Source organism: Papilio polytes, unplaced genomic scaffold (assembly GCF_000836215.1).
Source record: "Papilio polytes unplaced genomic scaffold, Ppol_1.0 DF821845.1, whole genome shotgun sequence".
In the NCBI taxonomy this organism is placed as follows: domain Eukaryota; kingdom Metazoa; phylum Arthropoda; class Insecta; order Lepidoptera; family Papilionidae; genus Papilio; species Papilio polytes.
This window is the reverse complement of record NW_013527359.1, coordinates 931,769-945,346: the sequence shown is the minus strand read 5'-3', so window position 1 is coordinate 945,346 and position 13,578 is coordinate 931,769. Positions and strand designations below refer to the sequence as shown.

At 33.7% G+C, this 13,578-nt stretch overlaps 1 protein-coding gene across 1 annotated transcript in view; it reads right to left on the bottom strand.

Moving 5' to 3' along the window:
• Positions 1–13,578, bottom strand: part of LOC106107768 — a 59,014-nt gene that overhangs the window by 25,595 nt on the left and 19,841 nt on the right. The window contains exon 2 of the mRNA XM_013288769.1: positions 12,976–13,034. Within this exon, the coding sequence (XP_013144223.1) occupies positions 12,976–12,990 (15 nt within the window). The 5' untranslated portion in view covers positions 12,991–13,034. The remainder of the gene's footprint in view (positions 1–12,975; positions 13,035–13,578) is intronic.

Below are 13,578 nucleotides of genomic sequence, written 5' to 3'. Positions count from 1 at the left end.
TTGTTCAACTGTTTAGTCTCGCTCTGTTTCCTGACAAACTTATATGGAGGTGCACACTAGTCAATATTTAGTTGTGCAACTAAACAGTTCAATTGGCTGCAAAATCGACAATCGCATAACAGTTGTGCGATAGTCTAGTCAAAGGTGTGCGTCCGCTCTTAGGATATAAGATAAATGTTAACTAAATGCTTAAAAAGTATTTATGTTCCTTTACCTTGTATCACTTGTAGGATATCAAAATGGCGGACAATCACTTATCGGTGGGAAAAATTCTTCACATTGTAGTGAAAACTGTAACAAACGAAAACATATTATTTTTATTTAAAAGCAGCATAAAATTTTAGTAAAGAAACTCATAGCGAATCTTCTAAACTACAATTCTATTTGCTACTCACAGTTTAACTAATGGATTCCTTAGTATAGATTTAGTTTACACTAAGTGTATCCAATTGTCTGTCTGTTGATTACTAGATAAGCGCAAGAAAAAGGTTAACCGTTACGCCGCTGTCGGCACTATTCCAAAGTATCCCAACTTAACCCTTTGTATGCAGATGTGGTGAGGACAATACCACTTGACGTATTTCAACGCCTACCGTCTTTTGTTATAATGTATTCAAGCTGGTATTAGTGTTTGAAGATCCTTATCATATACAAGTATTGAATTTTTTTGTTTAACTGCCGCTGATTCTTAGTATTTTTTTTATCTGAACATTAATTCATGTATTTTTCAGTGGTAGTGCCCGCTTTAACATCTTAACACGAATGGGTCGGCACGCCCCCAGTAATACCACGACCATACAGAAGACAGGCGTGAAATGGACGTAATTCCATGTTTCGTCTGATGAGTGTGGTGCCGGAGGCCTAACTTAAGTCCCTTTCTCTTTACCACCCTTTCTTATTAGGAGAGGTTGGGAAGAGGAAGTGGAATTGACGGTGGAGGAGATGTATAGGAAGGGGAAATATCCTCTTTATGTGCGTCTGCTCCTCCGTCGTATAAGGGTAGGCAACGCATCTGCAATAGCGGATGTCCATGGGCAGCGGTCGCTTCGCCACTTTGGCGATTTCAGGTGGCCGCTCGCTCGTTTGCCACCTTATGTTATAAAAAAAAACATAACATCTGCGGTATACAATAGTAGTGATGGAATAAAATTGCATAAAGTTCGTTCAAAAATTCATAACCTATACTTATGAAATTTAAAACTCTACCTATGTACATTTTGATTAAAAGTATCGTAAATTTTTTCTACATTAATAAACTAAATTATTTTAATGTTTGAGATGTAAAAACCATTAAAATCAGTTCTATTAGAGTTGCTCGATTTATAATCTATTCTAATATAGAGGAAAGATTTGCATTTTTTATATATTGAAATAACTCAAAAACTGTTCAGCCGATTTCAGTAATTCTTTCACCATTAGAAAGCTACGTTATCAGCGAGTAACATAGAGTATGTTTTTAGAAGATTACAATAAATTTTATTAATTCCTAGCTCTATTAAAAACAGACAACGGAAGCGTGTATAAATGCCTTTGTCACATTATATGTTCACCAGTGACTCATGGAAATGTACATCTATTGTGATTCGAGTCGCGTAGATCGCAAGAACAAGTCACTGCTAGTGTTTAGTCACTAACTGACATGTTGATGTTCACTTGTTCGTCACTTTAGAATCCTTTTTTTTAAATCTTAGAGCGCCCAAACCTTTTTTTAAATTAACGCAAAACTTTTTAGTCTCGCTTTGATTTCTATGAGCTTGTAAAAAGGTTTCTTTTCGTTATAATATAAGGTGGCACCCGAGCAAGCGGCCACCTGAATCCACCGAAATGGAAAACGACCGCTGCCCATAAACATCCGCAATTGCAGATGCGTTGCGTACCCTTAATTGACGGAGGAGGAGACGCACATAAAGAGGACCTTTCCCCTTCCTATGCGTCTCTTCCACCCAAATCCACATTCCCTTTCCCTCCTTTCCTTTTAAGAAAAGGGTGGAAAGGGAAAATGACAAAAATTAGGCCTCCGGCACCACACTCATCAGACGAAACGCGATTGTTAAAAGTGTGCGCCCGCTCTAACTACTTCGAAATCGGCGAGTAATTTAGTCGGCAAAATACCCTTGTTTATGTGTTGTTTTTATGTTCAGATACGTTTAATTATTTAATTACTCGGTACTCAACTAAATTAGTAGCCTAGTACGAAATTAGCCATTAAAATAAATGACAAATCATGCTTTAATCTTTGTAAAGAAACAATGTAATAAGGTGATACTACTCTCAAAATACTGCTACACATGTTTAATGTTGTCGTCCTTATCATCGTCTTTAAGAAAGAAAGAGTTAGAAACCATTTTGGTACAATGATTCGTGTTTGAGTGTTTAATCAGAATGCTATTCTATCTAGTCTTTGGCTCATCAAATACGTAATAATACTATAACTAACGTTATTCAGTTTTATTGTAAAAACAAAATTTAATCAAGTTTTTCCTTGCTTTACAAAACGGATACTCAGTAAGGTCGTATTCAGCGGACCATAACAAACATCGTATTATTTAATATTTAACAAATCAAAGGCGTTTCAATGTCAAAGAGTATACATACAAAACGTCTTCATTTTACATACCTTACTAGCTTTCGCCCGCCTCTGTGTCCTTCCAGAATATATTCTACGTTTCTGGCAAATTACATCGACATCCGTCCAGCCGTTTAGGCAACTAACTCTAACAAACATCCATCCATCTAAACTTTCGCATTTATAATATTAAAATAACATTTATCGAAGCCAAATCATAGTGTATTAAATACGGAACGACTTTGTTTTAGTTAGTTTTAGTAATACAATTGGTTTTATAAGAATTCTAAGAGCTAATTCATTACAAAATTAGCTGCCGCATTAAAACTCCCCGAGAGTGTTCTAATGAAGTGTGTTTGTGTGTGTTCTAGTAATCTACTAAATCAGTAATAGACTTGACTTACTGCTTGACTATGCAGTAAATGGCGCTGAGTGTGACAGTAACAGAATAGAGGGAATTAAGAAAACAGCAAGATAAATAAAATAAAAACAAATGCGAAAGTTTAGATAGTTGTTAGAGGTAGTAGACTAAACTTTTAAACGGATCTCGGTGACATTTGGCATAGATGTAGAGCATAGTATGGAAGAAAACAAAAGCTATTTACTTTTTTCCACGCGGACAGAGCTGCGTGTGAAAGCTAGGCTTGAGTATTTCGTGGAGCTCTACTTTACTGCAATATAACTGTACAGTAAACAAACAGTTGACAAATCCCAAGTAGTCACTGTCCGCGCATTTGTAACGTTGTGAACGGAATTTGATATGAGAAGATAAGTTGAAGTTACATCGTATTTTGTACAGTAATTATATTAAAGATTGACGGTCCACATTGGGAAAGAGTTACGCGAGACAGAAAACAATGGAAGAGTTTGGGGGAGGCCTATGCCAACAGGCACGTTGATATAAGAGACATACTATAACTCACGTATTTATAACACTAATTCTAATTTCAAAATAAAAGCCTATATTATTATTATCATATTAAAGATATTTCTATTATAAGGATAGTTTAAAATGTATTACATCTTTACAATAAGAATATTTAGATCACACCAATTAACCACCAGAATCACTCATTAAATATACTGATGAACGGTTTCCGAGCTACTTTTAACCATTCGATAGTGCTTATCGTTCGATAACTTCATGAACATCTCAGAACTATGGACTTGAGTTTTACTCCGTTGAAACTTAGTTATAACACTTTGGAATCTATATCTATGTATATCTATACTAATATTATAAAGAGCAAAGATTTGTATTTTTGGATTTATGTATGTATTGAAATAATTTAAAAATTACTGGACCGATTTTAAAAATTCTTGCACCATTAAAAAGCTATGTTATCACTTAGTAAACTAGGCTATATTTTACTACACTTTAATTTCACTTAATAAATAAAATTCACAAATTCCACATAAACTATAGGGGAAAATTTACAAGGCCGTTGTAAGACCTGTCATGATGTATGGATCTGAATGTTGGGCAGTAAAAGGAACGGATGAAAGGAGACTACATGTGACAGAAATTCGAATGTTAAGATGGATGTGTGGTAACACGAATGGATAAGATACGAAATGAGTATATTAGAGGAAGTTTGAGAGTAGCCCCCGTAGTAGAGAAGGTAAGGAGTAAAAGGTTAGCATGGTATGGGCATGTTATGAAGAGGGATGAATCGCATGTTACAAGGTGAACGTTAGTTATGAGTGTGGAAGGGTACATCGGTAGAGGTAGACCTAGAAAGAAATGGATGGATTGTGTAAAAGGTGACATGATCAAAAAGTGAGTGATGACTGAGATGACGTATGATAGAGTTATGTGGAGGACAAAAACCTGTTGCGTCGACCCTACGGGAGTAGGATAGGGAGATGATGTTGAAATAAAAAAACTTAATTTAATAAATGGAAACTTCAGCAACTCATTAGTCGAGGACGAAAACTAGTATTTCGTAAATGTTTCTATCGAAACCTACACATTTATTTTTCGGTACTGGCTGGCGATTATCCTGTACATCTAACATTAAAGACCTATAAATAAATAATGCACCTTATTTCACTTTCAATAAAGTTCATTATGGAGATTATCTAACAGCAACCTGCCGTAAGCGTTTCTAAGAACGGCAGCAACCGACGTGTTGTCGCACGTGACGCAATGCCTTAATGAGGACGTGCCATACCAACTACTGCCAGAAAGAGATGAGAGATATATGATAGAGACAGATGTATAACGAAATTTTATTTTATTTGTGAGGACTTTAAGGTCCTGTCTCACCAAATTGTAAATTGCCTGATAACAATTGAACGTGTAAATCATGTGATGGAAATATCGGATTTTATTACCATATCTAACAGTGACGTCATTTTTAAGCTACCTGAGCCTCTACTCCTAGTCCAGTGGTGGGACTTTGTCGGCGTAAAATTTAAAAAAAATAATAAATAATACAGTCTATGTTACTCACTGATAACATATCTCTTTAGTAGTAAAAGAATATTTGAAATCGACCCAGTAGTTTTTGAGTTATTTCAATAGGTACAAAAATACATAAATACAATTCTTTCCTCTTTATAACATTAATAGATTATAGATAACCATTTAAGAAGTGTATTTCGACCATATTAACTTTAACTTGAACTAATTATATTGACCTCATTGTTTACGCTCTAGTTAAGGGTCGCAGGGCGGAGGTCGAGTCATCTCTGATGTGTAAGTTACTCTATATTTACAACTTGCTATTACTCACAACTTCGTCCGCGTGAAATGAAGAAGAAACCAAAATAGAAGAAAAAATATAGCCAGATAAATTACCTTTCTAACAGTGAAAGATTTTTTAAAATTGCCCCAGTAGTTTTTAAGTTATTTGAATACATACAAAAATACAAATCATTCCTTTTTATAATATTAGTAAAAATAACAATCTATACTTATAACTTTCTCGTATAAAAAAGTAGTAAGCCTAATTGGGTATAATATACTCTCAAAAAACTCCAAGGATATTAAAGGTCATACTTCAAGGACAAACAAACATGCATACATACTAACTCATCTAACAGAAAAAAAATAGTTAAAATGCGTAATAAAAATGAAAATTCTTATTAACGCATACCAAACAATTATTACAACAATAAAAACGTTCCATTGAACAGTTAATTTAACACCGCTGCCAACAAACTCGTCTCTAGCATAATTAAATACGAACATTTGCAAAGGAATAATAAAAAGCGCTCAAAGCCAGCTCGGACGTAAAACGCGTCGGCCATCTTTATCTCGCTTGACATGCGCCCCTTGTCGCTGGTCACTCGCGCGAGTTACTTGCGCATGCAAACGAGACACAACAAGAGATGTTGCATTACATGTCAATGTCACTGACATATTATGAACATAGCCAGTTTACAATCTCACTAGACGTATTAAACTGACAGTACATTTTGAATTTTCAAGTATTTTAAATATGTACAACGTACTAATACGCGAAGTTTTGTCAATTTACAATATGAATGGATAGTTTATAAAATGACTGATTTCAAAAACTACCCGGGACGTCTATAAATCGCCTGTTAAATTACTAATTACCGAGTTCCATTACCAATGGTTAATGGGCTTTAAATTTAATTAAACAGTTTATCTTTACGAGAGTACCGACGCGGTAAAACAAGAAAGAGATCCTTGTGCACAGGCACGTATCTACTGTACATAAGAGTATTACTCACTGTTCGTGGATATGCCTAATATTAAGATAAATATTTACCAAGTAACAAATTTATTTTTTCAGTTATCAGATTTCGCATCACAATAAAAAGTACTTATAACTTTATTGCTCTACAATTTATTTTTATTCTAACACTAGCTGTTCCCGTGCGGCTTTATCCGCATGAAATTATGGAAATTTTATTTTATTGTTTACATTTGTCAAATTATCAATAGCAAATGTCACAACATGACATGAAAAACCTTGGCAATCTTGCTTCCTTGATGTTGGCAGCAACTTATGGTCTCTTTCCCACATTAAGGTTTTTATCAAAAATATTTACCCCTAAGTTTAATGGCGAGAAAATATATAGCCTAAAGCGTGACGTAAGTGTAGGGCTTTTCATAAAAAAAAAGAATTATTCAAAATTATGCTGTAATCGCTGACATCTTAGGCAAAAAAGTGTGTGTTTACGCTTTATTACAATAGTATAGAAGTATAGACTAGCTGTTGCTTGAGACGTTGTCCTCGTGAAATTAAAAAAAATACGCTATGTTACTCACTGGTAGCTTTTTAATGGTGTAATCATTTTTAAATTCGACCCAGTAGTTTTTGAGTTATTACAATACGCACAAAATATAAACCTTTTTTTAACATTAGTATAGATAATATCTATAGTTCTCTTAACTTTTTAACATCAAGACGAAAGTCGCCGCATTCCAACAAAAATGATTGCCCTACGAATTAGTGACCATTAAAACTAAATGGGACTGGAGTCGGCGTGATCAAAGACATTGCGGTTACAATCACACTATTTAGGTTTAGCTTAGAAATTGAAGGGTTTTTTCTATTAATTTACTACGAAAAGCAAGCTATTAAGTATATATACAATAAGATTCCACTGTTGTACAACATGTATACAAACAATAATTCTATTTGAACAAAAACCCTATAATAATTAAGACAGATGCAATCCTAATAAACAATCTCTTGATAATACAAACACATTCATTATTCTTCTCTGAAGTAAGTTACATCTAAGTTATTATTTAAGCATCTATATAAGGTGCGCGGCTAAGGCTTTATTTGTGCAAAAACCATTCGTCACCGGACACTGACTCATGTATGACGGCATTTTTAAAAATAACTTTAATATTGAAGGTGCTTAGTATTCTTCAGTATAACTTAATTCGTAAGTCTCATGAGTTTAAACATAATTTATATTTTCATATATAATGATGTTAAATATAAATAACTTAAGCCAAAACAATAACTTAAATCAACTTTGTATGTAAATAGTTACTTTACGATCGACCAATGCTAACAACTAAGTAATAAACAGGAAGAGAAATAGAGAATTACTAGCTGTTGCTCGCGACTTCGCCCGCGTGAATAAAAAAAAATAAAGATATATATCCTATGTTACTCAGTGATAACGTAGCTTTTGAATGGTGAAATTTTGAAATCGGTCTTGAAGTTTTTGATTTATTTCAATACATACAAAAATACAAAACTTTCCTCTTTATAACATTAGTGTGGATTATTGTCGGTGGAAAAAAACAACTTTAATTAGCTCTGGTATTAAATACGCTGCGATTCTGTAATTTTTTCCTATTAAGACATTTGTCGACGTTTACAATATAATAAAATTGTAAATATATGTTTAAAAGTTCAATATGATAGCTTCTCTGGACCTTAAAAATTACGAATAACTATTCAACCTTCTGCGAAAACTAAGGAAATCTAGCTACTTGTTATATAGCTTGTCCGTTCAGTCCGAAACGCTTGTACTAAATATAGCTATCTCTATTTAATCAAAGCGTATGAGAGGGACGCCAACATTTTACAACTACGTATTTTATTTAGCCACACAAAAGACTTCAACGAGTCATTTTTATATGTCATTGAAAAATTGCGAACGTATTAACGTGATATAAAATTTTATAATGTTAAGGTTCAAGTTAGAAATTAGGATTATTTTTATAGTCTGCAATTTTTGCTGATTTACTTGCAAAAATTCAAAAGTGTACTTTGTACTAAAAATTACTTAATTTAATCCACTAAGCTACATTTTGAACTTGCATTATCATGCAGAAATAACAATAGGAATAAACAAACATCCTTACAGATAACACAAGCTTTAAATATTTACTTTGGACTACAAACAAAAAGTTCTTCGTATAAGAGATATTGGTTATATCGAAACCTGTCGATACGGAGAAAATTATCGGTGCAATAAACTTTGCCACCGCTAGTGACGTTCCCATATTTCAGTATCGATAGAATTTATTTTTATCTGATACTGCATTTGGAATTTTAACAAGTTACCAGCATAAGAGAGGCCAGAATCGGTACAAGTAATCGCAATAAATTTCTTTCTGTAACAAATTATAGTAAACTAGCCTTTCCCGTGCGGCTTCATCCGCATAAAATTATGAAAATTTTATTTCATTGTTTACATTTGTCAAATTATCAATAGCAAATGTCAAAATGACATGACGTGACAAATCTTGGTAATCTTGCTTCCTTGATGTTGGTAGCAACTTATGGTATCTTTCCCACGTTGGGTTTTTATCCAAAATATTCGCCCCCTAAGTTAATGGCGTGAAAATATATAGCCTAAAGCGTGACGTAAGTGTAGGGCTTTTTATTAAAAAAAGTATTATTTAAAAATAGACTCTAATTGCTAACATCTTAGGCAACAAAGAAGTGTGTGTTTACGCTTTATTATAGTAGTATAGATACTACGTTTACGACCAATGTTATACAAGGTTATTAACGGCTTTTACCAGTTTTTTTCCATTAAAATAAACACTAATTTCAAAACTCGCCTAAAATCTTAATCATCTTTGTATGTAATATCTATTCATATCCTGTTCTTATCTTAGTAAAATTATTAATGCGAAAGTTTAGATGGATGTACATGTGTTTGTTAGAGTTTGTAGCCTAAACGACTGAACGGATCTCGATGAAATTTGGCATAAATGTAGAGGATAGTTTGGAAGAACACATAGATTACTAACTTTTGGTTTTTTGAACTCCAAACGGACGGAGATGCGAGCGAAAGCTAGGAAAAATTAATGTAATTACAAAAAATATTTAAAAAAAATTGTTGTAGGTTGGGCAACCCTATTTGCTGTACCGCAATCTATTAGCAACGGGTTCCTTAGTTATTTTTTGTTTGTCGCGTCAATGAATGGAGCCTGAGTACACAGTTCTATTTATTAAACCCTTTGTCGACTACCGGCTAGAAAAATGCGAATATTTATGAACTAGATAAGAATTGTTCGATACCTCATTAATACACACACAAGTATTTTACATAAAATACAAGCCTTCAGAGATAATAATTGACAACTAGAATTATTTTATAAAATACTAGCTTTCGCTCGCGACTTCGTCAGCGCGGAATTTAAAAAAAAAAAACAAATGCAAATATCCTATGTGTTCTTCCAGACTATCCTCTACATCTGTACCAAATTTCATCGAAATCCGTTGAGCCGTTTAGGCTACAAACACTAACAAACATCGATCCATCCATCCATCTAAACTTTCGCATTTATAATATTAGTATGATTTTTGTATGGACTTTTTAGTTGCCCAATTAAGCTCCATCATGGGCTTACTTATTCCTAACTTACATCAAGATAAACAAATGTTGCCATCTCAATACTCAAGTTACAATAAGATACTAATTAAAAGATAAGCTAATGGAATACAGTTGAAGTAAATACAAAATACTAAGATTAATATAACCTTTATTTCAAGTTACGCAATATCGAGAGCTGACCGTATTATCGAACGACGACCGGATAGCCGCGCCCTGCATTATGTCATGCGGTTACATTTGCATTACTAAATAAACGAAGATATCCATTTTTTTATATCATGAGGTGGCAAACGAGCAAGCAACCACCTGCATCCACCGAAATGGAAAACCGCTGCCTATAAACATCCGCAATTGCAGATGCGTTGCCTACCCTTAATTGACGGAAGAGGACTTTTCCTATGCGTCTCCACCGCCAAATCCACTTTTCCTTCCCATCATTTCCTCGTAGAAAAAGGAGCCCGCTCTGTCCCCACGTGAGTATAAAAAGTTTCATCCGTCCCACCTTTTAATCCCACCATGACCAATAACGTGACAGATGGAACCGTTATGAAATAAAATGAGTCCCAACCGTTCCCTCGTCGCAAAAGATAGGTCGGATGAAACTTTTCATTCTCCTCTGTCCACGTGGGGACAGAGTGGTATGACGGTTGGGGATAATCCAAAACCACAAGGAAAACGCAGTATTAACCTTCAAAACGCTTGCAAGATGTATGTCGTATGCGACTTAATAAAATTCCTTCATACTACAGTTGACGTTTGCGTCGATCCAGGCTTCCACGAGATATCTATCATAATATAGTGTACCGTAATAACAGTAAATGCATCCGTTCAGAACACAAGGCAACGCATTCCCGACGGACGAAGCCGTAATGTTTTGATCAAACAGCTTCTGCAATTAGTAAGTCCATGATAATTCTGTTAGCATTCCATCTTGAATTTCAGAATAGACCCCCAAACAACTTTACTTCGCAACTTAGGTAGACATTTATGAGAAATCTTGTATTAGTTTGAGTGAGAGGTAAATGGTCTTTTACTTATTTTTCGACGTATGTACGAGGATTCGAAATAATATAAGATGAAGAATAATCCGACAGATCGGTTGCAAATAGATTAGCAATTGTTTTCTGGAAAGAATGATTTAATTAAATTACATCGACAAAAAAACATACTAACATTAAAAATGTGAAAGTTTAGATGGATGGATTTTTGTTAGAGTTTGTAGCCTAAACTACTGTACGAACTTCGATGAAACTTAGTACGGATAGTAGAGGTTAGTCTGGAAGAACACATACTCACTTTAGATTTTATTTATTCCACGCAGACGGAGTCGCGGGCGAAAGCTAGTTAAATTTCACTTGTAAACTAATTTGGTATACCTACACAAAAGTGTCAGTTTTAATGCACGAAAGTGTCAAATATTGACAATCGAACGTGAAAATGATAGGTTCCCTTTACAATAATTACTGGACGATAACCACAAATAATTTCCCGAACACTTTCAGAAATACACGATTGGCAACATTCAGTGGTAACATTACACATTACACGTTACAAGGTACAAGGTATTATTACACAATTACTGCTCATTATATCAAGCACTAGGGTGTTTACACCTTGACATGACACCCAAATTACCTTTACACATTTTAAATATGTTTTAATAAAAATATTCAAAAGCTTTTCCAATGTTTAGATATATCTTTAAAACTGTTTTAAAGCTAAGTAGTTAAATTATCTATCAATAAATAAATGAATCCCACAGGAAGCGTAACTATTCCCGGGATTAAAAGTAGCCTCTGTGTTCTTCCAGACTATGCTCTAAACCTGTGCCAAATTTCATTTAGATCCGTTCAGCCGTTTAAGCTACAAACGCTACCAAACATCCATCCATCCATCCATCCATCTAAACTTTCGCATTTATAATATCAGTAAGATTAACAAAAAAAAACTGTTGTTAGTGTAAAAAAAACTGTAATTTTTGATTTTTTTAATCTGTCAAATTAATTTATTAATGTGTATATAAGTATGTGTATTGTAAAAACTCCATAATACTTTTACTTTTACGTATAAAATAATTTCATTCTCAAGAAAGAATGCACAAATTACGCTGTTATTTCTTTTTATAATAAACCGAGTCGCTCGTGTTCTGTGCACATTAGGCCGGGGAAAAAATTAAATAACGCATGCTTAAAGAAAAGAAACAACGACGTGGGCGCGTAAACAATTAAAAAAATGTTGCAGAGTAAATAAGAAAATTCTTTTGCGACACACCAAGCTCGAAATAGACTTCATTTAAAAAAGGATTGCAAAATTACAGACGCGTCCGAGCAATAAATCTTTTTACATAGACAAGGAACACGGCCGACTGGTCTATATTGTCTATATTGTCTCTGGTCACATATTCATTCTTTATGCCTACATTGAAAGATACATGCTTCTTTATCTGCTTCTTGAACATTGTTTTTTTTAATTATGAAAAAAAGGCGGTGCCTTCCTTTTGCATTAGATGTGTCTACACCTGTCCGTTCCCGCGCAAATACCACAGAATAAAAATACTTTAGATTGATTTCAACCACAATTCTATCAGCATTCTAAAAATAATTTAATGTATGAATAGAAAAAAATAATAACTCTATCTGGCCAATTCTAAATATTTTCACAGATAAATGGAGTATTTTACTCTAAAAGACGATAATTTCAAATAATTGCGGATAAAACACTGGCAGCCTTACAAATAAACGCGGTATAAAGTTAAATTTATGAATAAATTGAGTGTAAGCAAAAATTAGTACAAAGCAAAGGAAGGCCTTACATATTTATGACAATTATCACCATACACTATATGGAATTTGACATTGCCTTTAATCTCTCGACGGGTGGTCCAGTTTGGGCGGGAATGTGACAGTTGACTTTTTAAATCCGCGCTAACGAAGTTTTCGTGCGACAGCTCGTTGGAACTAAATATCAGCAGTTATTTGTTTGACGTCAATTATCACATTTAATTACAGCAATCACTTTTCCAGGTAATTATCAGATCATTTAGAGGTTCTAGCAGATTTAAGCTTGTTATTTTGACAGCAATGTCAGCATTTACTTGTAAAATGTATTAAACCAACCTCGTATGCCGTCATCAACTAAAACGTTCCGAGGGCCGCATCGAAAAACGTGTCGATATCTGAAAAGAAAACAAAAATCTTAATAAACCAAGATTTTCAAACGAAATTGAAACCTGTACCGTGTTGTTTAAATTGAAATTTCGAAATCATGAGTTTGTGTTTGACCTTGTAATTTTACCAAAAGTTCCTGAGAATATTGTTTATAAAACGATATAACGACAATGGTTTTAATTAAAAGGATTGATTTTTTAATCATTATTATACCATTTATATTATTTCATATCTATATTATACTTTATACTAATATTATAAAGAGGAAAACTTTGTTTGTTTGATTGTAATTAAATAACTCGAAAAACTATAGAGCCGATTTCATAAATTCTTTCACCATTAAAAAGCTACGTTGTCAATGAATAACATAGGCTATGTTTTATATTTTTTAATATCACTCGGACGGTGTCGCGGACGAAAGCTAGTTTTAAATAAACGACAACAATTATTATTGTTTGATTACAATTATGCATATCATTTTCCAACCGCCCAAGGTAAAAACCTTGGTTGCTTCAATTTTTAAAAAAAATCCATTAAAATAAAAAGTATGAA